Source organism: Struthio camelus, chromosome 19 (genome assembly GCF_040807025.1).
Source record: "Struthio camelus isolate bStrCam1 chromosome 19, bStrCam1.hap1, whole genome shotgun sequence".
Taxonomy (NCBI): domain Eukaryota; kingdom Metazoa; phylum Chordata; class Aves; order Struthioniformes; family Struthionidae; genus Struthio; species Struthio camelus.
This window is the reverse complement of record NC_090960.1, coordinates 8,351,625-8,378,593: the sequence shown is the minus strand read 5'-3', so window position 1 is coordinate 8,378,593 and position 26,969 is coordinate 8,351,625. Positions and strand designations below refer to the sequence as shown.

Below are 26,969 nucleotides of genomic sequence, written 5' to 3'. Positions count from 1 at the left end.
GCGGAAGGGGGGAAATCAGGAGTCCCAACAAGAACCGCCTTATCAGCTGCCTTCAGAGAGGGATTCTCTCTGAGAACAATGAGGTGCGACTCTTGACCACAGCGACAGCACGAAGTGTGTAGGAAAAGAGAGCCTCACCCTGTTACAGTCCTCTAGAAAGCTGGGGATATCACTATCTGTTGGCTGAAAGCTGATGAGATCTGAGTGCCCTTCCTCCTCCATCAGCAGAAGCCCCTCCACGTCATCTCGAGAAACTGGAGCAGAGAAAAACAGTACAAACAATAAGCGCAAACCTGCCTCTGCCACCTCTGTGACACACCCACGTGGTATATTCACATGGCACTGCAGAAGCCAGGAAACGTGAGGCCTGGTTTTTCTAGGTTAGCTACACTTAGATCCCACTCAGTCATATAAAATGCAGTATTTTTAGATGACTAATCTGCTCAGAGGTAGATATGTGAGCCTAGTCTCTGCTCTTCTGAGACATGACAGTTTATCTGCTTGGCTTTCTTTCTTCTTCCAGGGGAAAAAGAGAGTGAACAAATCACACTTGAAGTGAGGGAAAAGAGTAACTCACAGGCAAAAGAGTGACCCTCAGTGGCTTGACCAGGGCCCCAGCAAGAATCAGAAATGTAATGAACAGTTGTACAGTCATGACTGCTGCTGCACAGAGGGATGTTTGTTTGCAACAACTGCTTCCCTGACTGGGTAGAAATGCTATAAATGTACAACTCTCACTCACACATACACACACCTCAGGCCCATCCAGTTTTGTGCTCAAAGCTCTGAAGGATCAGGTATCTGGTGAGGACACAGGAACCTATGAACGGGTTTAAAAGAACCATCCAGGAAACACGTGGCATTCAAAGTGGCTTAGGCGCAGTTCTCTCACCCTGATGTAGGTCATCATGCAGAGAGCCAGCGTGGCTGGGGCTAGAGGGAGGGATCTCTGAGCCAGGCACATCACCATTGGGTGTTAAAGATATGTGGCAATTCCAGCCAGTCTCAAGACCCATCTTCTCAGCAAACACCTGCAGCAGAGCAGACAGAAGACTTTAGTGTAGCTGTCCAGGCCAGAGCTTTGCAGAGCAACGCCATATTGGAGCCTAGGTACCTTCTGGACCCATTAGCTAGCTGAATCAGATTAACCTTAGATTGCACTGGAGCTAAACTCTCCCGTCAGACATGCAGGGGACATGCAAGTTCAGGAAGTTCAGCAAAGACAGCTTACCTTGCTTTTGAGCTCATCTTCCAAGGAAAAGTAGACAAAACGAATGCAGGCATTGACCAATCCATCAATGAGGCGGACAATGTCAAGACGGGCCTGATACTGAGATGAGACCATTCCCATGAAGATCTGTCCGCTCAGAGCCTGGATACAATCTTCTTTCTCCATCACTTCCCCAATCCCTTCTTCAGGCATGCAAACAACACGCAGTCACATTGAGACACAGGTGGCCATACATGCATGCAGACACGAGCACACATGGTGACAGAGACCACCAAAGTAACACCACGGGGACAGTTTCCAGATACACAAAACCATGCAGACAGACAGACAGACAGACAGACAGACAGACACACACACACACACACACACACACCAGGAAAAATGAAGAGACATGCATTGTCCCAGCATACCCAATCCCAGAAGCAGTTTCAGAACATCCCCACATATACGACCAAGAATACAGGTGTGAAACAGGGAGCATGGAAAGGGAAAAGACAAAACAGAAGACGGGTCAGTCACAAGAAACCAGGGCAGAAAGGTAAAGGATATATGCTGCATAATGTTCACATGTGCATTTTAAACACATCATACTGTGCTTAAACAACATGAGGAGTCTGGCTGAGGCAGACAGGCATCTGACTACAAGGAGCTGATGCAAAGGAACTGGAACTGGATCGTGTTCCCTCCAGTAACACTGTCCACAGACTCCCAAAGAGTCTGCCAAAGACTGGCTGACAATATTCTTTCACCATCACCAGATCAGCCTGTGGTGAATGGGAGCTGGATGCAGCATGAGGAACAATATAACAAAATATTTCACACAGTTACAAAGCTCTCTGCAGGTAAGACTGAAAAGTGTTTTGAAAACACTCAGTCATAACTGCCTCCCATCTGTCTGAAAGCATGTTACTCCCGTTTTACAGAATGGGAAACCAAGGTAGAGAGAGGTCAAGGCTGGTTTTTCAAAGGAGCCTCCTGGGGTTATGTAATGGTATGTGCTTGTTGCTCAGTTTCCATTGCTGTTCTGGAGGAGATGTTGTACAATTTGAGTTCTACTGGGAATCAGACCCTTCAGCCCAGCAACAAAATCCATCAAGGGAGAGCAGTCGCATACCATTAGGCATTTAACTCCTTCGAAAAAAAACAACATATGCAATTTCCATAAAACTAGACAAACAGCAAGCCAAGCATCCAAATACCCAGAGGTCTTAAATCTACCTCGCCTGCTTTAAAGAACAGACTTCCCACAAGTAGAAGTATTTCTCTGCAAGCTTCAACAGTTTAACCAGAAACATACTTGCCAGCTGCTAAATCATCATTATTTCCTCTGGAATTGCATCTACTTCAGAAGAGCTTAGTTCTCCATTTCCATCTGCTGCTGACAACGTTGTCACAGCTCTAGACCGATCAGAAAGCAAGCACCTGGCCTAGCAGCAAACGTTATTACAGACACCAGAGGAGACACATACCATCCGAACTCCAGCTATTCCTCCGACTGCTCTGTTTGATGGGGGTAGTCCCAGGGAGATCACAGCATGTGAAGATAGCACTCTGTCCGGGGACCTGCACCAGTTCTATGCACTTGCCATTGAGCTGGGAGGACAAGGCACAATGCATTGGCTTGTATGCAAAGGCAGAACAGTATCCTGAGAGGCAGGCCCGCTGGTAGAAATCTAACACCTTCTTCCTGTGTAGAAGAGACAAAAATCAGACAAAGCTGGAGAAAGGTGTTGCAGTTCTGACAGTGTACACTGTATTCATTGTAGAAATCACCAACTGGATATTTGGAAAAATGTATTCTGTGGACAGCAGTCAGAGACTCCGAAAAACCCTTTCCGTATCGTTTCTGCATCCTCTAAGCTGCAGGCGCTAAAAGGCAATAAAAATACATATTCCAGCAGGGGTAGTGGTGAACATTTCTGGTTGCTCATCAGACGGATCAATGAATATGAATGCAGTACTCTTTGAATACACTTATTAACATAATATGCTCTATATGGCTGCCAGATGACTCTAAGGAAGTTCACTGCATGACAGCAGAGGCTTAATTTATCAGAGAGAAAGTTTATCTGCAGGAAAATAAACACCAAGGAAGGAACTTATAACCCTGACAATACTATCCATGGCAGAGATACTTAAAAAACCGACTATTCTCCCATCCCCCTTTATAGTCTGGGTCCCAGGTACTGTATTTGAAGTCTCCAGTTAGTCAATATTCAGTCCCTGGAATAGTGTAAAGTTCCTTCTCTGTGTTGAACTCACAAAGGTAATATATTAGACTGAACATGCGATTTTTTTCCTCAGCGCCAAAAAAGGACCAGTTGGAGTTTTGTCACACCTGAGGATAAACAGATTTAGTAGGACAATGTGCTACTATTCAGTGAAGCCAGATATTACTGGTCTGCTCAGCTAGCAGGACCATAAATCTAGCCTATACAGGAAGATGCGACAGACACTGTCAGGCGTCACAGCAGGACTAAAAGGATGCAATGTGGTATGGTGGATTGGTTTGAAGCTACCAACAGCAGGTACAATTGATCACTTTGCATTTTATGTAAGATAAGGCATTTCTTGAACAAACAAAACTCCTTGCCATCAGCATATGACCTGATTAGAATTCATGGTCCTCCTACATGGTATAGTCAGGTTCCGTTTACAGGGGATTGATATGTTAACAGATACAGTAGGAAATGCTTTGCCGTTACAGTCCAAAAGGTTGCTTGTAGCTATCTAATCCTTTACATTGCCATGCTTATAAAAAATGATTATAAGCAGAGATTGCTCATGTTCATAACATACTTCAAGCTTCTGTTAAATAGCTTAGCAAGCATCAATAAAGGGAATTTTAATACAGAGTGACCAGGTTCCTTCTGCAGTTCAGCAGCAACTTCTGAATGCACCAAACGACAAAGCTGCCTACCTGTCAGAGCCAGAGAGGGGGTAGATATCAGTGCCATCCCAAAAGTCTGTGCAGGCCTCAAGGATGATGTCGGCTGTCCCATGAGAAAACATCTGCTCAGTGCCTGAAGTGAGAGAGAGTAATGAGTCAGCATCACACCTACAGGCTCCCAAGCAAGGGATTTCATACCAATTGCTCCTTTATTTGTTAAAGCAGAGCGTTCCCACGAACTGCCTTGATCTACTCCAGATATCCCCTTTTCTCTGTTGAGAGTTTTCAGTCCCTGTCAAGAAATTATTCAAGACTGCATGTGTTCAGCTGCTATTTGTCCAGCCACGAGTTTAAACAGCTTAGCCAGGTAGTCAGTTCCTATTCTTCCCTTTCACTGTGTAACAATCCTCCTCCCACAGAAGGTGGGGGCAAATCTTGCCCCTGTATCCAGTACAACAAAAATGAAGATATTCTTGTGTGCTCCCTCTCATGAGGGTATAAGCGCCAGTGATGAGACTATAGGCATCAAAGTCTGCCTACACAGGAAAGTGCATTCAATTTTAGGCTGGGACTGGATCTAAAGGGCAACAACGATTCTTGAATACCTTCCATTTACATAGTAGAGGATAATTTAACAGTGTGATCCGTTAGATAGCAGCCTGTTTCACAAAGGGTCCTGAAAACCAGTTAAATCGGGATGGGTCAAAAGTTCAAAATAACAGACTGTAAAAGAATAACTCATGTCTTGACCAGGGGAGGAACTGAAAATCAATGGACTCCACAGCTTGTTCTATTTTTACTTCCGTTACTTTATTCTTTAATACAGACTTCAACCTTTAATTCCTTCTTGTAGGCTGGGGTGTTGCAAAGGGTCTCCCAAAAGTGTGGGATGATACTTGTCTGATGCAGGACCCAGGCACAGGATACAAGGCAAAGGATGCGGGGCTGCCTCCCCTCCACACTTCCTGTTCCCTTTTATTCGTGCTGCTGCATTAACATTGCATGCACATAGACTTCACTGTCTAGGTTCCCTCCTCCAGCTGCTCTGTGACTTTGCCCCCAACAGCTTCAAAGCTGATCTAATGAAAAAAACATCACTGCCAAGAAAAATGAGCCCAAAGGCTTCTTACAGGCACTGTTGCTGACTGCAAATGCTCACACTAGCTGGTGAAATCAAGAGCCAAGAATACCCACTAGCATAAATCAGGCAGGGACCTTCAGGAACACTGGAGGATTTTCCAAAACACAGCAGCTCTCTGCTTTCTGCTATAAATAGACATCACACGCCAAGTTTATCAGCATAACAAACCTCCAAAACCAATAGGAGCAGTGTGTGAAAGAAGGAGCTTGTTTCAGGGACACAAAGGAGTACTTGTCTGGGGCTCTGGTTAATTTTATTATATAAACACCTTGCTTTCCACCTTGCTCCTATGGTCAGATAGTTCTTGCTAGGAAAGGAAGAACAAGAGATGTTCATTGATTCATGCAAAGCCCATGCCCTGGACACAGAGCAAGAGCTTGCAGATGACCAGGTGCAAACACATACATACATTCATGCCTGAAAGCAACTGCAATCCATTTCTCTCATGATTCCCATTCAAAGTCAACAGCATCCCACGCCACAGTCCCTACAAGGGGTAAACGGCAGTGACAGCACCTGCTACAAACTGGAGGGAGCGCATTCAGTTGTCATTGCCAGCAAAGTCAGCTCTCCCCTCCCTAAATGATGAACTAGAAGGCCAGGATTTCTCTGGCACAAGGGAGGGAACCAATGAAAAAGACTAGGAGGATGACTATCCGTTCACAGCTGCTGGGACTCACTAGAAGGAACTGAGCTGTGCAGCTACAGCAAGGGAAGAGAGAGAATATCAAGTCATTTTACTCCACTGACGACACCGATGAGCTCCTACTTCCATGTGGTTATTGTGGATGGGGAAACACTGCCAGATGGCCAAGCACATATTTCAGTGGACTAAACAATGGAATATACAGATATGTTACCTCCTATTTCTGCTACAGCTGTAGAATTTATTACATATCTCCCTTTGACTTCAGCACATCATGGGAGTGGGTGGGTTCAAAGACTTATTCACAGGTATTAAATCAGGAGAGGTTAGTTATGATCATCTGGTCTGCTCTTCTACATAAACACGGCTGTTTGATTTCACACAATAATCTCTGCATAATCCATTACATCTGTCTGCATGCATTTTACATAGCTTCAAGGGACAAATTGCATCATTATGTGAAAGGTGTTCCAATGGTTAACTAACCTCACCAGTAAAATTCCTCTTACAATTTACTCTAGACAGCATAATCCAGGTCACACACATACTCGTCTGAGCTCCAGCCTCTGAACTAAACCATTTAAAAATGAGGATAAGGAGTTGAAATGAGGCAATGTTAAAAGGTCTGCTCTACACGGAGAATCTCGGCAGTGGAAAAATTCTTGCCCAAAAGGCAAGACAGCAGCAATCATAAGAAATGAAGCTCCTTCTCAGATTAAGACACGAGTTTAAGAAGAACTGGGCAAGAGGAGACAGTTTATTTAGTAAATCCCTGGCCAACATATTAACCATATTTCAGATTCAATACAGAACACATGCCAACTCCAGAGACCCAAGATCAGTCGATTATCGTATTACTAAGAGACTAAGAGCTCTGCCGGGCAAGCTGTCAAATCTTGCTGAGGTGCTTTAAGACCTCACCACGCACATCTCTTCCATCCTAGCCCACTCCCATTATAATAGAAAGAAGTAGAAGGAATGGAGAAGTCAGCATGGCCTCAAGTGTTGCATTCATGGTGTGGTGTATTAGCTTAGACTAACAAGATAGTGATTTGTAATCTTGGTTGTCAGATGGATGGGCAACACTAGCGAAAACCCTGGGCAATATTCAGCCATGTGCAGTATCAGTTTCTCTGCCATAATGAAGCCTATTCAAAACCCAATTAAAGAATTACCTTGTTCTACTCTTGCCATTTGGTCACAGAAAAGGTAGCATAGTCAAACAGGTTTACTACACACTATCTAGGGCAATTTACAAAGATTATTTATGATCCTGGAGTGAGCCAGAGCTGGGAAGAACTGCTCCCTCAGTATGCCCACAGTGCTGACCGCTAAGGTTTGCTGAGCATAACTGTATTGGCCACAGGCAGAGAGCACTGCTATCACCCCATAGGGACCCTGGATTGTTCCAGTCTGGCATTTCCTAGGCTCCCTATGGAAAAAGTCCTTCCCTCCTGAGCTGCATGCCTGAAGAAGAGGCAGCCTTACTGGTAGTGGTGTCCTTCACAAACAGGTTAATCATGTGACTCAGAGGTGGTCTCCTCTTGGTGATAGACGAAAGCTTCCCCAGGATCGTCTCCTTAACCACCTCATCACTTGGCAGGCGGTATAAGGCCAAATAGTTCTCCTGCTTGAAAAGGTCTTTGGCACCTGGCGTGAAACCTTAAATACGAACACGAAGAGGAGAAAATAAGGCTGTAACCAAAGCTAAAGATAAGTCCTCCCTCCCGCTTCCACACCCTCCACTTTGCTTGCTCTCATTCTGACATCTCCCCAGCAGTAGATGGGTGAGCTGTTCTCATTGTGCGTTTACACCAAGATGGTTCAATATCTATGATGAAAAGCATTCAGAATGACTAGATTTTATTAGTAATGACAGCTTTCATTCTTCTGGTTCATTGAAGAGAGGAATTGTGACACTGAAGAACAGGCACAGAACAAAGTTCAAGAGCTTTCAAAATTTAAGCCTAGCGTTGCCTCTGACCTCTTATCTCCTCTACACCTCAGTTTTCCCATCTATAAAATGAACTGAGGTACCTCATATCATCTATACTCAATCTCCTGGTAAAGCATTACTTTAAAGACAGGTCAGCTATCTGTCCATTAGCAGCATGTTCTTTGTCTATCGGTAAGACTGGCAGACTCAAGCCAGAAGAAAACCAAACCTAGCCTGGGCCTGGCTGGAAGCATCCTTGATGAAATGTGTTCCTTTGATAGCATATACAATACGTGAACTTGCCAAAAGCAACTTCTGCAATAGACTCTGTTGGCAGCCCAAAAACAAACGAGTCAGTTTTGTAATTCCAACTTCTCGGCAATCAGGTCTGGAGAAATATTTCTCGTGCTCTCTAAGGATTCAGTCATTCCTCTGCTGACAGCTCTGATTTCTCTGTGTCCACTCATCCTATTTCTCCTTACCTATTAGCCTGGCAAGCTCACAGAGGCCCCAGGGCACATGGACAGGCAGCACAGCATTGTGCGTCTCCTGCAGGGCAATGTTGCAGAGGTGGTCAGAGAAGCGGCAGAGACGCTCCGTCACACTGGCATTGCAGAGATTGAGCAGTACGTTCAGGCCCAGAGGCTTGAGGGAATTCAAGTGCATCTGCCAGTTGGAATCATCAAATTGGATGCAGGAGGGGTTCTGTTGGTCCTGGGACAAGCTAAGCATCTCGAGGTGGTAGTCGCACACAAAGTCTTCAGCTTCACAGGCCAACACCTCACTGTCACCACCAGCCTGGTCCAATGGGTAGGAAAATTCTAGTTGGTTACAATGAATACAGCTTGTCTTCCTGAGCCTATAATCCCAGAGCATTCCCAATTAAATTCCCAGTTAAAAGGGGAGACTCCACAGGTATAATTCTGTCTTATAGCCCTACAAGAGACTAACTGTGCCCCTTCTGTATGGCTTACCTGAGTATGATCCTCCTCTCCACCCTCCGTGTCCTTGCTAAAACTCACATTGGACCCAGAGGGGTGCTTGCTTCTGCTGTTTGGCTTTCGGTGGGCATGGGCATCGGGAGCTTTTGGAGGGTCACTAGACCAGTTGTTCCTCTCTTGCTCATTGGTGACATGGACTGTGTCTGCCAAGGGGCCAGAGAGCAAAGCATCTCTTTCATGTGGCTGCAAGAGATCAATGAAACGAACGGTGGTGATTCAGTGGTTAAACATGAACCACTATTTATTCACATGCAAAAATGTACTGAACTGGGGACAGAGAGAAAGGGAAGAGGAGACACTGCCTTGGGACTCCTGTAGAACAGGATCTGGTCCTCACTGCTTCTTAATCTTTCAAGTAAAGAATTATGGCCACAGGACTCCTCTACAAGCAAAGCCACCTTCTCTATGCAACCACAAACCCCACAGTTCAGGAACCAAATTCAGGAGCCTAACAAGGCTGTGTTGAGTATGACAGCCAAACTACGTTTAGAGCCAACACACTACGTTATGCATTATACATCCCTCACCTCTTCTTCCATCTCAGGGTGGCAGAAGGACCGTGTAGAGAGCTCATCAGTCAGGTCTTCGTGGCTATCATGAGGTGGTTCCACCTTCCCACTGAAGAACAGAACAGTCTCTGGGCTGGGGTTTGGCCAGGAGAGAATCCCCTGCTTGTCTACACAGCAGAGCACCTAGAACGTGCCGCAACACCCACAAGAGAGCAAAATCTCAGTGAAAACATGTCTCAGTGTTTATGCATAGTTATAGATACTGAAAAGTTTAACAAACACAAGGGAGGACAGACAAGTCCCTTCTCCACCAACTTTCTGCATTAAGAAACTGCATCTAATGTCTCTCCAAGAAATGGAGAGTTCCCTGCTCTAGCAGGATTGATCGGTTGTTTAATACCAGTTTTATCTCAGGCTATTGTAAGATTAGGCATTAAATCCATGGGAAGGAAGCAACTGCTGAACCTGTTTCACCAGCTAGTACCTTATTGTGACCAGAACCAGCTGGTACTCAAACAGGAGTCAAGGGGGTTGTGGAACCACAACCAGAGCTGGAAAATACAGACTTTCTGCTAGATGCCCTAGAGTATCTCTAACGATTGTTTTTGCCTTTAAATATGCTGCTTGGATATGACAAGATAGTTGTAAGCTCTTCTATAAAGAGAGGTGCCTGAGAGGTCTCTACTCCCAGCATGGTGAATTGATCACTAATAGTCTGTGCCTAGGGAAGGAAAACCTGAATGAAGCAAATGAAGCACTCATGCAGGGCTCCTCCTTCTTACAACTCAGCAATACTCACAGTGACAGATCCCAAACTATGGAGCAAGCTGGAGGTGAAGCTCAGAGTCGGGGATTTGCCTTTCAAAACACATAGGAAGTGGCTCCAGATACAGCGTATCATTTCCTGCCAAGGAAAGCGAGGACATCAGACAATTAAAAACTCATTGAAGAAAGATGAGGGAAGGGAAGGAAGGAATTGAGTATGACATTACCTGCTTTCAGGTTCAACACAGTGATACACCGCGAGATAAAGGCCTGTCTCTCTGAGACCTCGTTAACTGGTAGGGCACTGATTTTCTCAAGGGAAAGACATTTCTTCCTCTTTCAAAAGGATGTGAATAGACTGTCTAATTGCTGAATTGAGAATCTGCTGAAGCCATCTTTGTCTTTCTAAAAAGGCAGGAAGAAATTCTGAAGGGATTTCATTTGGGGTGAACCAGTTGTTACCTCCCAGTATTTTTTCCTAATAGAACTCTCATCTCCTTGGATAAAAGGGCTTGAGGCCTTGCCCTAAGCTTTTGATCACCACACTGCAAATTGGGTAAACTGAGTCACTGTGATGAAGTGGCTTGCCCAATGTTACTTTCCGAGGCAGTTTCAATGTAGGAAATAAAGCTGGGGTGTCCTGACTACTTCATCATTACAATTTAATTATAATCAATGTGGTAAAAATGTGAAAGAAGGGGAAATTTTGCAAAATTAGAAAATCATGGTGGCACTCTTCAACTTCTACATGAAGATGTTTCAGAGAGGGTCTGGATGCTATGAATCAATCCAAACACCAGAGCTAGGTGTTTTTCTCTGTGTACTCCTAAAGCCAGCAAAACCAGATCTGCATTATTATGTTATTTTACTGCTTTTCAGCTGCCATTCTGGAATGCTATCACTGCAGAGCACTCCCTTCAAAACTCATTATATCTAGCTCCTTAGATCCTAAAGGCTGGTATAGTCATATGCTCAAATACAGAACAGTCATGAGCTACAACCAGAAGACAAACATTCTTGTTTAAACCAGACAGTTTCTTGCAAGCATAAATGTTGCTTAGGTACAGAGGAAAGAAGCAGATCTTTTCAGCCAGGAAGGTCAGCTCAAATCACTCCCATTTAACACCTGAAAAACAGCTCAGCTAAATGATGGACTGGCACAGGAAGACAGCAAAATATTCCGCAAAGAAAGTATATATATATTTATATATGTGCGTATGCATCCACATGCATTCCTCTGCGGGGCCAGGAGCAAGGGGATATGAATTGATTCTTAGAATATCTAGGGATTTTTAATCATTCCTGGAGTCCATCTGCCTCCTTATGAAAATGGCAATCTTAATGCCAGATTAGACAGAAAAGTGTCTTTCCTCTACCTAACAGTTTAATCTAGACAATGCAATTTACAGAGTGGCCAGATGCAGCTCTGCCCTCAGAAAATAGGTCCTTTGAATGTTTATTTGCTGCAGCGGAAACACTTGTCATGTGCTTGAGCTCGTTAAGGAGCCTATGAAACAGATCAAACTTTTAGCCTGAACTTCCCATGCTCCCCTCTCCACATCTGACCTTGGTGCTGACCCCCATACCCTCTGTTCTTCAGTTTTGGCTTGAAGAAGGAAGATTTTCTGGCACAAGCAAAATACTTCACTTCTTTCTGACACACACCAAAAAAAGGTTACTTCATTCCTGGAATAGCGCTGAACAGCATGACTTGAGAGGCACTTTCTTCGGGACAGAAAAGGCTGATTTCAAACCATTTGCAATATTCAGAAGAGTAAAGTGGGACTCAGTACCAAAGTTACTTCAATCTGTGGTCAGTAGAGCAGCTTTTACATGGGAAGGTGTAGGAGAAAGACGTGCAACCTGCATGCATAGCAAATTAAAGTAGCAACTACGTGATAATGGACAACTGGCACAAGCAAAAGGGTTTGGAAATAAGCAGGAGATCAGAAAGAAAGGAAAAGGATATCATGAAGTTCTGCAGTGAAGATGGAAGAAAACAATTCATAATAATAGTACCTGAGAAGATACCATCTCTGTGTAGCTGCTGAGAGTGTCCTCTGAAAACTTAGCAAGCTGCAGCAAGAGAAGAGACCAGTTACTATAATTGTGCTCAGAAACGTGGCATGAGGAACATCCCTCCCTAAATATCGTGCCTTCCAGAGAGAAGAAAGCATGAGTCCTGCTCTGTGGGAACTGCTGTGCTGGGACAGACCAGCATAATCCATCAAAGCAAAGGACTATGTCATTATCTATTTGTGAAGCACAAGCAAAGTGCTTGGCACCGTACATCACAGACCGAAGACACAATCCTCACCTAAATGTCTAGAGATAAAATAATAGCTATTAGACCAGGAGTAGGCTCTTTCCAAATGGTTATTTTAAGACAGAAAGGGCCAGTATTGCCTGATCCGGATTTAAGATATATGTGTCAGTTAAAGAAGGGAGCTTAAAGAGAAGGGCTGGAAAAGTGGGTAACTGGAACACAATGGATACAGAGGAATGAGGTGATGTGAATGGGCTATGATTAGGAAATGAATATAAATGATTTACAGCAGGGCACTACCCCAGGGCTCTTGGAATTACAGTGAGAAATTTACTAACTCAAAAATTGTGCATCCAGCACAAAGGAATTCCATAGTAGATGCAATTCTGAGACTTAGTTTAAATTTAAGTCGTTTCTTAGGAATAAGTGAACATGGTAATTACCTGTGTATGAAACAAAACAATACCGCAAATAATAATGCACCGCTATGGCACTTTAGGATCGGTTTAACAAAACTGAAAGAAGTCAAGACAAATCTGATAGAAATAATTTAAACGGAAAACTGTCAAGGATAATTGGGAACTTATTAACAATATTTTATTAAATTTTTAAAAGGCCATAATTCCATAGTAAAAATAAAAAAGTCTAGTTTTGAGTGGAAGTGAAAATAGAAATAAAAATCAACATAAAAATAAGAAAAAGTATACCAGTGGCTAATTAACGCCAGTCCACTGCTTGATGAAGATAGTGAAATTGTAAATGATATTGCAGGCAAGGCAGACATGTTAAATAAATATTGCTATTCCATAGTCAGTGATATACCATGTGATAACTATGAAATATTTTCCATTCTAGCACTAGCTACTGAAACTAAATATTTTTAAATCAGCAGGTCTAGACAACTTTCTGGCTGTTATTACTGATTTTGAACAAGGCTTGAAGCACGGGTTAAGTCCCAGTGCACTGGAAGAAAGTTAACGTTGTACCAATGCCTAAAAAGGATAAGGAGAACAAACCAAGTTACTGTAGGACCCCAGACAGACTTAGATTTCAGACAGAATAACAGAGCAGCTGATATGAGACTCAATTAAAAGAACAGAAGTAGAATAATATAACCAGCGCCAAACAACACAAGTATACGAGTAATAAATCTTGACAAACTATTGTGATACCATTTTTGACAAAATTACAAATTAGACTGATAAAAGTAACGGTTTTGATGTATAACACTTGGTACTTTGACTTGGAACAAAATGCTCTATTGATTTCCTAACAAAAAATAGAGTAATACAAGAACAATAGGGCCCATATTAAAAAGATTAAAAATTGGCTATCTGCAAATGGGATAGAAACTGAGGAATCACTTTTGATATGTTACGAGCTCAAGCAGAAAACAAAATCATTATTGAAACAGATTGTACACTGTACAAAGATTGGGGGCAGTGTCACATAATAAAGCGGACAGATCACTGCTGCAGAACAATATGGATTGTGGTAAACGAGCAAAAACCAGGCCCAAATGTAAGGTTGCCTCATAGGAGCAAAGATGAGGGTTGGGTTTTCGGGATGAGGACTCTGTCTTAGAAAGCAGTAATTCTGGTGAGGACTTGGAGGCCACTGTAGACAATCAGCTGAACAAAGCCTGGTCATTTAAAACAATGGCTAAAAGATCTATGTGATCCTTTGTTGCATTAATAGGGGATCATGGAGTAGAAAGTCCAAATTATTCTGAAATTAGCACAAGCACACTGTTACTGGAATATTTTGTCTTTTTTGGAGACTCATAATTCTACAATGATCCTGAAACACTGCAGAAAGCTCAGAGGAAAGCCAAGAGAAAGATTAGAGGACTGGAAAATCTGCTTATAGTGACTCAGGGTGCTTAAACTGTTTACTTTATCAAAGAGACTGTAAAAGGGAATGTAAGTAGCTACCCACAGACCAGAAATTTGATTGAGGTGCTCTTAAATCTAGGAGATAAAGGACGTAAAAAGATCTAAGGTTGGAAATCAGATACAATTTACGCTAAAATAGAGTGTACATTTTTAATAGTGAAGGTAAATAATTACTGAAGCAACCTATCAAAGGCAGTAGTGAACATCTTCAAACAAACATCAAATTCCTCTCTAAAAGGAATGCTGCTGTATTCCAATCAGAGATATGGAACTTGAGGCAGGGGCTTCTTTGGGGGCCACTGGTTTGTATCATGCAGGATGTCTGACTGATCAGCCACAAGGGTCTCTTATGGCCTTAAAAATCTGGCAATCAACAGCTTGAACATGATGGGAGGGGGCAGAAGGAGGAAAGGAGCGTCACATAGGCCAAGTGATTGGAGAGGAAGAGGATCTTACCTGCTACATTCAGAACGGAGTAGAGGGAAGGAAGGTGTGAAATAGAGAGGCCAAGAGAAGACTGCCCTAGTCAGAGGAAGAAAGACCAAAGCACATCACAACAGTGGTTCTGCAGGGACAAGGAGGAAGGATCATGTCTGAGATGTCGCAGAGAATGAGCTGGCTGGACAGGGTGAGTTGCCTGAACATACATGGAGAGAAAGGAGAAGACAGGAAAGAACAAAAGGGAGGTACAAGTGTGAGTGACAAGGCAAATGGAGATGTTGAGAATGATGAAGCAGAGAAGCTAAACAGTTCTGTTTTTTCCTTTCCAAAGAGCAAGATGTGAGGAGAAAGAAGGTTTCAGGGACAGAAATCAAGTGATGTTGAGAATAGGTGGGAAGGCAAAGAGGAAAAACCACTGAAAAGAGATGGTGAAGGGGCAAAGAGATGTCACTGAGGGAGGTAACATCTGTCCTCCCTCCCAGCAGGACAACGGTAACTCAGGGAAAGCTCTGTGCAACCTACAGGGAAAAGAATATAAAACATAGACCCAGGGCCACAGAGGTCAAGGAAGGACAAAAAGGAGCGAGAAATTGAGTCCAAGCACAGGGATAATAGAAGTCAGCAGAGAAGACAAACATACCACGGTGCACCTCACCTCTGCACTGGGAAAGAACAAGAGACTTCTAACACCTGCCAGTGGAGTCACTCCGAGATCACACACCCATCAGGCTTCCAACCTCCACCCCTCAAACCACCACAACAATCAGAAATTCTTCTCACTCCCTGACCCACTGCAAAGGCCATGCCTGCAAGCCAAGCCTCAGAACTCAGGAAAGGGCAGCGCAGCCCACAGAGGACTGCAGAGGATCTCATGTAACCCATTCCTTCTCAGTGGCTAAATGCTCCCTAGTTATAGCCACTACATGGAATTTACCTCCATACAGAGCCTTCTAAGAGATTACATTTAGCTGATAAGCACCTGCCTTGAACAGGCTTACTGAACCACTGGAGCTTCCTATTACCTTTGGGATATTTGTAGCTAGACTGGAAAACTGAAGCATCTGACCAAGAATAAGCCACACTGTGCTCCAGGAAGAGGGCCTAGGTGGAACACCCAAAGATTCAGTACATTTTTATGACTATTTGGATTCACCTGCTGAATTCACTGTGCTCACTTCACAGAGTCCTTCACAACCCCTGCCCCTTCCCTCTGCAACAGCTTGATGTGGACAGATACCTACCAGTGAGGTAGATGAGGCCTTGCTCATCTGGGCCAAGACTCTGGCTTCTCCAAAGGCCGTAGCAAGAATCCACAGGACAGGAAAGAGCAACGGAAGGATGGGCAGGACACCATTCACCTGAAAAACCATTCTCGATCACCAGCAAGCACAGGGACAACAGGGAGTCAGGTCTGTCACATGACCTCTGTTCCACCACAGTGAGAGGATGGGTAAAAGGCAATGGCAGGAAGGAAGCAGACAGCTTGCAAAATACTGAAAACTGAGACACGGAGAAGCACAGAAGGGGAGAAAGACACACACCCTTAAGGGATTGTAACGAAGGAGGACACGAACAAATCACACCAATTTGTTGCTGGTTTTCCTGCTGAACTTCAAGAAACTCTTTAAGTTTTAAAGCAAAATACACACACACATACACACACACACACACACACACACACACACACAATTTATATACGTGTAGAGCAAACAACTTCAAGGGCCGCCTAGGTCAAATGGCAGGGGTGGAATTATTGTCCTGCTGCACGGAGAGTTCATCTGGACCCAGCATGCACAAGGAAGGACATGCATAGGATGCTCTCATAGGATGGAGCAAGTTGCTGATGGAGGGAACTAGCCACAGTGGTGCTTTGGGAAGAAGTGTAGTAGAGCTCATAGCACTCCTTTACCTGTAATTGAAGAAGAGTGTACTGCCAAGAAGCAATTCCAGGAGCTTGAAAAATGAAGCGCACAGCATTGGTGATCAAGAAGCCAGCCTGCCATTCAAACAGAGGGGACACTGTCAGCAAACTACCAGTGCTTGCAGAGAAAGCTTTTTCACTCCCTTTAAACTTTCCCAGCCCTGAGAAAGTTTAGACGATATAGTTGTTTTGCTGCTGCATTGCCTCTCTCCACTCTTATTCATCAAGGTGATGGCTCACCATCTTCACTCCACTAACCTATCCAATGTACAGACAGTCAGTTGCATGAGTTAGTGCCTGACCACAATTTCTTGTTGATGGCTGAAAATTCTTCACCTTTATTGACAAAATATAACTATACTCAACAATAGATGCTTGAAATGAAACCTACCAGTACAATGGGGACAGCATACTTCAGCATTACTGACTGTACAGTGAATCTCTCATTATCCAGGGCTGTCACAGGACGTGACAAAGCCATTTCCAGACACCATCTGAAAAATGAAAAACAGCTAGGGATGTCAGCAGCCAACAAGATCCTAACCCTGCACTTTCTTCCTATACCATCCTCTTAGTAGACCTGATTAGAATGTTGGGTTCACCCTGTGCTATGAGGCGGAACCTCCAAAAGAGCTGCCAAGTTCTGCAATAATAGCTTTGCATTTGCAATGGTAAATTTGCAGTACTGTTGATCAGACTTCCCAGGTCTCTTCACCCACTCACAGGAGGGCTCCATCCCTCAGTGTGTACTGGTACTCTGAGAGGACATTCAGATACCTACATCTCCAGTTGACAAAAGGGTGTCATGTCACTGATTACATACACTCCAAAGGGAAGTTCATTACCCTCTGTGGAGGCCATTTATGGTCCTAACTATTCACAGCTGAAGATTCAATAGTTTTTAAAAAAGACAACATCTTCCTCTTGTTTTCCAAAAATGCGTTTTTCATTCCTACTGAAAGGGATACAGTGATTGTATAACTGTGCCTCAGAGCCCTGCACAGCTCATTCCTTGTTTGTTTGCTACCAGAACTAGCATTTCCCAACAAGACCCACTCCTTAAAGCAGCAGCACTTTCAAAAGGGAAAAGCTATCCTTCCAGATTATTTTTCTCTACAGAGCCACAGTCCTGGCCTTTGAGTTACAGAAGATGCCCCTGACAGGAGAACTGTGAATAAATCTCTGTCCTCAGTCTCAATGTTTGATATAGATTTAAAACAATCTCACCTGGGGTCACACAATACTTCTAGCCATCAAATACATGAAACCTGTGACCTCCCCACCATTGTTCAAATTGAGGTAGAAGGTAATGAGCTAAACAGAACTATTGAGCATATCTTTATGTATCAGCCTGACCTACCAGCTATGGAGGGCAAGTGAAGACAGCTCTAGCCTTCCCCAGTAATAGAGAAGGCACACCACAGTATATTTGAAAATCCCTGTCCTGGACTGGTAAAATCTTATTCTTTTCTGACACAAGGCAGCAGCAAGGACCAAGACAAGCTGTGCAGGTGTCGTGCACAGTCTTTAACCTACCTGACATTATCAATTATTGGGGTCTTCAAGACACGGAAGAGACGATATAGCTGAGGATTCTGAGGTCCCTTCTTCACTTCTCCTCTCGGGGAGGGTGGAGGTGAGAAAGGTGGAAACAGATCTCCTGGCTCCAGAACAATGTGCTCATCATCCTAGAATAAAAGTCGGAGGGCCCAAAGACTGCACGGTCGGGGCCTCAAAGAAACCTGCTGCAAGGGACTGGTGGTTTAGTCTGGCCGGATCCCTCCCTTTGCAAGTGACACAACACGCGTTTGTCACAGTTCACTCTCTCAGCTCTCAAAAATTCATTAGCTAAACTATTGCTTCAAACACGAGACGAAATGCTTGTAAGCCTTAAGCAGTGACAAAGCACATGTGGTTATTTCATGACAATTGGCATTTGGAGTGAAAGTTACAATAAAGAACAATGGTAAATTTCAAGCTTTAAATCTCTGCCAGTCTTCCTCATGCAGCAAAGCCTCTCATCTTTCCATAGATCTTGTAATTGAGCTGTAAATCCACTTTTCCCCCAGATATTTTATATTATCTTCTTTTATAATAAATCAGAAGTAAGGAGGAGGTCAAAGCAGACAAACTTTTATTTCTCCACATAAAAAACAGGATAAAGTTGGGGTTTTATATGTCATATCATCCTCCTGGATAGATATACTCCAGTTGTGATCAGCAGCACATGATATTTCCCCTTTGACCTGGAGGAGATGGAGCGTGCTTTCATACATTAGTGGCTCTGGTCCATTGGGTTTGGGGGTTCATAGGGAAGACATGGTCTGTCTAACAAAGCACTTTTCTGGGCTGAACTGGAGTTTCAAACCATTTTCAAGATCGGAAGAAATCGATCACACCAATAAGCTGTACACTGGAAATTAGAGTAGTAGCAAGAAAATGCTGGGAAATATATATTTCATTGTCACAGGCCAGGGAAATAATACAAGTGAGTTACCTTAATCCCTCTCAGAGAAGCAAATGACTCCTGTCCTGGCCTCAAAGCAATGACATCTCCTTCTACTAACAGGCTCACAGGCAGATTGACAAGATGACCATCCCTGTAGGCCCAATGAAGGGACCAGGATGGGGCATAAGGCATGTGAAGATCAGGGTACATGGAGTCTGGCCATTTCACCTCTTTGCCAAGTGCATCTGAAAGCACATAGTATGAAAGAATTAAATGATAACAGTTCTGGAGGGGCCAAGGGCCAATTCCATATGGATTTACAACCTAGAGTGGCTATGCGCCCTCCAGTGCTAATATCAGTCCATTCCCACGATCACCTACAATTTCTCTGTTTCTCCTTAATGGCTTTTCCCCTCTTTCTCTACCCTGTATAAATAACTAAACATAGTAATTTTATAGCCTTAAATACATACTTGTACAATGGAAAGGCTAAAGGCTGTCCTTAAAACTGCCACACTGAAATGAACTGCCTCCTCAGGTTCACAAGTCCCTACTGAGAAGATGCTCAAGCCCAGCAATTTATTTCCTTCTGTTCTATGTTGTGGGACAACCCCACGTATTCTTCGCTCCTCATCTGCTGGAAGGCAGATATTTTTGCAAGACACTCAGGATTCAAATTACTCCAAAGCACAGGCATAACAGACGCCTACCTGTTAACATACAGATTGGAAGCACATGGCCACATGACAGCTCAAAATAACTATTCTGAAGGACAGGCGTGAGTAGAGCACAATTCTCACAGCCTGTTTCTGTGTAACATAGGGCAAGACTAGTAAACTCAGTTGGTAACATATGTGATCAGGTTTAGAGAAAAATCCAACAGGGGAGAAAACCCAAAATGCAAATGAGAGATAAATGAATAAGACCTCACCATTTATCTTATCAATAATTGTCTGAAGTCTCCTCTCCACCTCTCTGCACTTCAGCCTCTCTTGACGCCCAACCATGAGGAGATCCAAGAGGAGAAGGAGGAAGAGTGCCAGTGCATTAACTATCTCGGCACCTTGGCTTTGCACAGCAGAAGAAAAGAAACCAGAAAGCAGATGACGTTTGAGTAAATGAGCATAATACACTGCCAGCCACCCTTAGAGATAAATGCCTAGCTCAGTTGCCTAAACTGCCTAAACACCTGCTCAGTTGTTCATTCTTATATCCCATAGACTTACGTCTAAAAAAGAAGAGCAGGGGAGCTATGATCATGCTTCTTCTTTAGGATAATGCCACCAGAGAAGTTCCAAAGAACCTGTCTCAAGTCAAAAATACCCTTACAGAAAACAATCAAGGCAAGCTATGGCTCATGTGACAGCACAGTTCCTTCTCCAATGAACCACAAACTTCTCCAATTCAGTATCAAAATCCTTCCTGACTATTCTAATACCCTACAATTTTGTAAGATCTAGGGACACTGTAGGAAGAAAATCTCATTCTCATTCTCTCCCTAGAACACTCTATGGGTCCATTAAGTTTGCTGAAGTTTTGTGAGAGCGACTGATAGGGATAAAGTATCAGTACGATATGGTAATGCCGAGACAGAATGAGGGACAACACTGATAAGTCAGCCACGCACAGTGCTGGGAGGATATAAAACTACCACCTTGTTTCAGTCAACCAGCAAAGGATGTTTTGCTTACCTCCCCTGTGGCTGACTTCCATAGCAGCAGAGCAGCAACAGCACTGCCAGAAGCATCAGAGATGCACCAGGCCAGTGGAAACAGGAGCAACGGTTACCATGGTACAGAAAACTGCTCCTCCACACCTCCTACAACAGGAGAGCAGCAGAGAATCAACGTTCAGGAAATACAGAGACAGGCCTTTAAAAAAGCTGAGTGCAAAAGGGTGAGGGCAGCAGCTAGCACAACTTTGCAAAACCTCTCCAAATGATACAGAGCTTCCCAGATCAGTTAGCCGAGCGCTAATGGTTCCTCAGCTGGGGAGTCTGGGTGAACACTTCTGCTTTACTCTGGCTTGGAAGAATGAAAAGGCTTCTGTGCCAGGTTGCCCTATTGTCACCGACCCAGAGAGGAAGATATTTAACATTTAATTACTGTGAATAAACACTAGCACTTTGTATTCACAAGCCAGTCAAATATGGTGGAGCAAGGGGAGACTGTGATGAACTCCACAGCTCTTTCTCTCCACCTGATATGGACCCCCAACGCACGTTGCCACTAGTGGCTCAAGGTCCTTCTGCTATCAAGACCACTTTTCAAATGCAGTTGCAGCCTGTTGAAGCCCTTAGGTCTCTCAGAGTTGAAGCTACGCTCCTGTACAGCTCCAGCCTCCAGGAGAGCAGAGCTGAGAGAAGTACGCCCTTGGGTAATTCCTTGCTTTGGTCTCGAGGACGTTAGCAGTTCTACAGCTGAAAATTCTGCAGCAGCAGTCTGGAAGGGAATGCAGCCAACCTTCAGTTAATCCTCAGCTTTACTTTGAGAAGGGGAGACTGAGCGCCCAACCTTGTGCTATTTGGTGTCTCACCTTCCAGGAAGTCATTTTTTTCCGTTCCTTCTGATGCCCCTCCAGCAGTGCTGACAACTGGTCTCTCAGGATCGTAAGGGCTTTCTTTGTGGTAAGGCCCAAACTTGAGGCCATCTCATCCTAGAAAGCCAGAAAAACAAACTGTTTAGTGCTTTTCTTTTGGGGCTTGTTCCTGGTGGCTGGATGAGCACCCTATTGTGAATGCCTCACACTCATCAGGACCAGGCAAACTTGTCATTTCCCTGAAATCGACTTCCCTCCTGTGAACTTTAGACTGCTAGCTGGAATTAGAGCACCTAGATAACATCAGGTAAACAAACCAGTCCTGACTGTGCCAGATAAATACTTTATCAAAGCAGAATACCAAATCATTTCTGCGAAACAAGACTGATCTGCAGAGACTGGGGACAATACAGAGGAAGCCTGCTCAGTTCCCAGAGGTTACGCAGGCTTGAACTGGTATCAGCTTGTAAAGACCAGGAGGTGATTAGCCAAAGTAGATGAGTAAGATTTCCAAGCAGGCAGCCACTCCAGAGGGAGAGAATACCTGGTTGCAAAGAAGAACACGGGGACGTCTTCACGTCTACCCCATTTCATTCAGAATCAGATTTACTTACTGTGAGCTTTGCCCATCAAGTCCTGAACTGGAACAACCAAACACAGACAGTTACGTTGGAATTTTAATGAGACAGAATAGGTTTCGCTAAAAGTAATAACAGCTAGGTAGTAGAATTTCTGCAATTCTAAACAAGATATGTCTGATTCCCACAGCTGCTGGGGTTGCATTTTGGTTATGAAGTCCACCTCAGTGGCTACTTTCACATGGAAGCTCCCAGATTTCTATGCTAGGCCGCAATCAGTTTAGGAGGAAATTCTGCTCCTCCTTTTACAAGAGGAAGCGCTGAACTGTGAGAACATATAGGGGAGGCATTTGCACTTGAAGAAAGCACACACCACCCAAATCACTGCTGCCTCATTGTCCAGGGAAGAGGCAGCAGATTGAAAGGAAGCATCCCAAGAGAGCGCCATCTGGACAACACTGCCATAAGTTGCTGACATCAAGAAGGTAGGGTAAACGCTTGCATTTCTGGGGCTAGAATACAAGCAGTTACCTTCCTTTCAAATCACAGAGGCTGCTGAGAGGTACTGTGAGTACCAGATCACTGAAAGTGAATCAACAACAACAACAAGTAGGCAGGTGGCCATGTGAGGGCTACCACAGACATCATGGTACTGGTCAATAAAAGTTCTCGTTTGTCTTTCACATGCTAATACTGTGCCATAGTTGTGTCTCAAGGAACTCCATGCTGTTCATTTCCAGGCTCTGGGCAGTAGGTAAATGAAGAACTGCCAGGCCAAGAAATAACCCTGCTGTTGCAGCTTTTCCCAGATGTAAACAGATACACAAGCAGTGCTGTTCAACTGGAAAACTGAACTGACAGTTCACAAGTTATTTGACAAAGTACGTTGCACAATGGAGCAAAGAATAGAAAAACCCAAAGAAGCACTTCTAGCGCTTCTAGGGCAGATAAAAACAGCTTGAAGGTACTAGTTATACCACATAGGATATCCTGCACTTTAAAAATGCTCAGGTGTATCATGTTGTTTACAGAACTTCTGAACACAAAGCGGTCAGGATGCTTTCTCTCCAGTCCCTGCTGGTGTGACACACAGCCCAGCAAACAGTTCAGGCAGGAGCTGCAGCTCTTCCTGCTATTGCAGTCACAAGCTCTCCCCAGCCCTGCCACATCCACCTCGGTCTCAAACTGTAGCAGCTCTGCTCTTCAGGAGCTGCATGTGCACACCCAGCTCGGCAAGTGCATCTCAGTTCTGATCTGCTCTTTTCTTCCTGCTCTGTAACTGAGCAGCTTCGTGATGAACATCCAGCGGAAACTAACCTTGGACTTCAGATTCGTCTGCATCGATGGTCTAATCCAAAACTGCAACGTAAGTGCCAAGAAGTGGCACATAGCTGCTCTCTAAACTACCATCTACTACACACCTGAGGGAAAATTCGAAACAGCAAATTCTGGCCAGGAAGACTCTAGCAATGCTGCTTCAATTGCAGTTTTATAGAACTAAAAATAATCCTGCTGTAATTTTCATTCTCTGTGTCAGTTTTAGGGACTAAAGGAAGTAGTTCTGTGTTGTTCTTGGAGGCAGCCCAGGTAAACACCAGTGCAGAACTAAACATAGGAGCCTCACAAAGACTCCCAGAGGAGAAGATGGCAGGCAGCGTAGCTGGCAACAGACGTGCTGCTGCACCGCGGGAGTGCTGCAAACAGGAGTGCCGGGGAGCACATGGAGCGAGTGACAATACAGGTTCTCTCTCTCCACTGACTGCTGCCTATTTGGGGCATAGCAAAGCACCCATAAAAACACTTAGTCATTCTTTCTAACACAGAGAAAGCAGTCAGCTAAAGAAAAGGCACAAAATGAAAGGCAGTAATAATAACAGGGACTTTAATTGAAAGGCAAAGCGTGCTTAGACACCACGGAGCTGGTTCCAACGGGTACATCAACGAGTTGCAGAAGAAATGGGAGGAAAGCTGCACTTTATGCCAACGTCTAGTACAGTTCACAGTTCACACGCTGCCTAGAAAGAGACACTGTCATATCACAGTAGGCAGTGAGAGAAAAAAGGGAGCAAATCCAAAGGTAATCAAAAAGGTTCCTGAAATACTTGCACACCTGCTCCAATCTTTTCACAGCAGTTACTGTTTTGCCATAGTATCAGTCAACGCAAGGTAAAGGCAAGTGTGCGCAAAGGAAGGCGGCTGTAGTAAGCGAGAAGGGGCAAGTGGTAAATGCGGCAGTGTCGGGAAAGAAGAATGGCAGGAAGGAGAGGGACGGTTAAAAACACATCTTGGGAAGACACTTAAAACCGGGAGCATATAGCAAAGCACGCAGACACAGCCAGCATGGTACACACACGCTGTAATCACGTGAGTGAGCGGCCACCTGCAGAGAGTCAGCTAGCCTGCTGCAGACCAGCAACAAGGGAAAGTGCTTGGAGGCATGAAATGAAAGGGACAGGCGAGAAGAGCCACCCCGAGCTCCTGGCAAGGAGCAGCTGTAGGTTTTCACAACAAGATCGGCCCTGCTCAGTCATCAACTGCTAATGAGGCATTTTTCAAAAGCCCAAAAGTAAATCTTTCTATATAGAAGACCTAGGAGCCTTTAAGCTGGCCCAGAGGGACCTTTTCAGCCTTTCATCAGCTGCAAGTGTTCCTCCTGCCACAAAACAGGAGGTGAGCACCCCAGGGTGAAGAGGTATCAGGTCATTAATAACAGCCCTACGCTTCCTCTGAAGAATAAGAAAAGAAAAAACAGATGATAAATTCCAAGTTACAGTAAAAGCAAGCTCTGGGTGGATACCCCAAGGCATTTTAAAAGGCCGTACTTTCCTTTTGCCTAAGACCAAAGAGAAAAATCCTAAGGAGAAAACAAGCAGCTAATTCCTCCTTTGCCCCGAGAGGCCTAGAGAGCACTTGAACCTCTGTAAGTGCACTTAGGGCTCTTCTGGAGCTGACCCTGTCCCAGCTATGATAGCCAGTCTGAGGCATGATGGACGCCAGGTAAACTGGGGATGATTGCTACCCTCTGCCTCGCAGATGTTATTGCATCTCTCTCAGAGTTGTAATCTGCAGTATGGCTATTAAGGAAAAAGCACACAGTGCAGGAGAACACTTTTTGTACTTGTGATTTTATTTGCTAAAGAAAACTAATGCACTGAGGAGGGGAATACAAGGGAGGCTGCAAAGATGAGTGAGTGAGTTCATCTTTTCTCCACTTCCAATAAATACCCTAAAATGTTAAATTACTGATTAGCTTGCCTTGAAAAATCAGGGACGAGGAACCTGAGCTAGATTTAGCAAACACCCAGTTTTAGGAGCTGGTCTGGCTCTCCAGGAAGGAGATGAGAAGCATTTCACAGCTGGAGGAAGCAGGATCATAGAATCAGTAGTCTTTTCTTTGCCTTTTCTGCTCCTTTGTCTCTCCATAGTTTGATACGGGGACATGAGCTGGCAAATACCAGCTTGTTTAAATCTATAGCCTTGTCTGGCTCACAGCAAAGTCTTTTGCCTTTCCCATGAGCTGCAGGGGCCTTATCAGACTGATAGGTAAGGGAAAGAGTGGTTATCTTCTAATTTTCCTCCCACAACGTGGAATTGTTCCCGAGCGTCACCACCCAGTCGCGTCTGCTTCCCATGGCCTACCTTAATCCTCACAGACAATCACCACTGGCTCCTGATCTCTCCTCCTAAAATTCCCATCTTGCTCTTTCATACACAGAGCCACTCAAGAACATCTTCAAAGTTTATCAGCTATTCTCACACCGTCTGCTATCTGATGAAAGATAGATGACTTGCTCCCTCCTTCAAGAGGAGCAAACAAGTAGAGGTTAGCATAAGTACATGTGAGAGATGGCACAAAATACTATATTAGATTGAAGTCCCCTTATATTTTCATACAACCATTACATATCCATAGTAGCACATTTATTTGCTGTATCAGTATGTACTGTTGTATCATATGTGCCAAACATTTTTTTTAAACAATACTGCAGCACAGATATATACTTATAAAATTCACCTTCCCCACTGCTTCTATAGACATGTAAGTAGATTCAGTCCAGTAAAGTGGTAGATATCCTCTGTCCTCTGCGGATTCAGTCTCTTGCAGAGTAAGGGCTCCTCACCAAGAGTGCCGTGCAATTTAATACAACTGCCTTTAAAAGATTGTTTAAGTAAATAAGGGAACAGAAAACAGAAGATTTGCTAGAAGCTTTAATTTGCATAGACTGCGATTCCATTTATCTGATTCAGAGGTATGGAGAGCCCCTACTAGGCAGCTGTCAGATCATTTCCTTCGTTCCAGGCTGCACACATTAGACTCCCCCCCCCCCCCCCGCCCTTTTTAACACTTTGATTCAATTGCTTTTCAGATTTAAATAGTTGGAGGAGAGAAACAGGGCAGCAGAACGTTCTTCCTTTTTCTGAGAGCTATTTTGCATTCCTCTAGCAGAAACAAGAAGGTAGTTTTTAATTTGCCAATGATATTCTGCAGGCTATTAATCTATTTCAGGGATTAGACCTTCTGAAATATAGGCATTATTCACAGTTTCAAAAACACATGAGAAGAAGTAACTGTATTTGCATTCAGTACTGCAAGTCAGATTCTTGCATAAGATAAGGCACAATATGACCCACAGCTTTTTTTTGTTCCCGTCAGAGAGGATGGCAGACATCAGACACCACAGCATGCAGTTTCTTGGAGCAACATTTCTTACTGCAAGCTAGTGCTAGGAAGGGGTTTATTTCTCTTCTAAAACAAATCATA

General features: G+C 44.1%; 1 protein-coding gene across 17 annotated transcripts in view; it reads right to left on the bottom strand.

Annotated features, from left to right (window-relative positions):
- The window catches only part of TMEM94 (transmembrane protein 94), a 53,959-nt gene that overhangs the window by 11,159 nt on the left and 15,831 nt on the right, over positions 1 to 26,969 (bottom strand). For 10 of the 17 annotated variants that reach the window (XR_692946.2, XR_011135576.1, XR_011135577.1 and 7 more), the window contains 19 exons: positions 21,627 to 21,746; positions 20,783 to 20,910; positions 20,023 to 20,159; positions 19,140 to 19,336; positions 18,179 to 18,330; positions 17,034 to 17,136; positions 16,631 to 16,717; positions 15,963 to 16,079; positions 12,139 to 12,195; positions 10,154 to 10,258; positions 9,373 to 9,537; positions 8,819 to 9,028; positions 8,327 to 8,642; positions 7,397 to 7,570; positions 4,152 to 4,254; positions 2,701 to 2,918; positions 1,232 to 1,413; positions 893 to 1,031; positions 139 to 254 (listed from right to left, as the gene is read on the bottom strand). Coding sequence is in view for 11 of the 17 variants with exons in the window: in XM_068914083.1 (XP_068770184.1) it covers positions 139 to 254; positions 893 to 1,031; positions 1,232 to 1,413; positions 2,701 to 2,918; positions 4,152 to 4,254; positions 7,397 to 7,570; positions 8,327 to 8,642; positions 8,819 to 9,028; positions 9,373 to 9,537; positions 10,154 to 10,258; positions 12,139 to 12,195; positions 15,963 to 16,079; positions 16,631 to 16,717; positions 17,034 to 17,136; positions 18,179 to 18,330; positions 19,140 to 19,336; positions 20,023 to 20,159; positions 20,783 to 20,910; positions 21,627 to 21,746 (2,826 nt within the window). In the remaining 6 variants the exon portion in view is untranslated. Of the gene's footprint in view, positions 1 to 138; positions 255 to 892; positions 1,032 to 1,231; positions 1,414 to 2,700; positions 2,919 to 4,151; positions 4,255 to 7,396; positions 7,571 to 8,326; positions 8,643 to 8,818; positions 9,029 to 9,372; positions 9,538 to 10,153; positions 10,259 to 12,138; positions 12,196 to 15,962; positions 16,080 to 16,630; positions 16,718 to 17,033; positions 17,137 to 18,178; positions 18,331 to 19,139; positions 19,337 to 20,022; positions 20,160 to 20,782; positions 20,911 to 21,626; positions 21,747 to 25,846; positions 25,871 to 26,969 lie in introns of those variants that run through there. The other 7 variants (XM_068914087.1, XM_009666214.2, XR_011135580.1 and 4 more) reach the window with 5 other exon arrangements.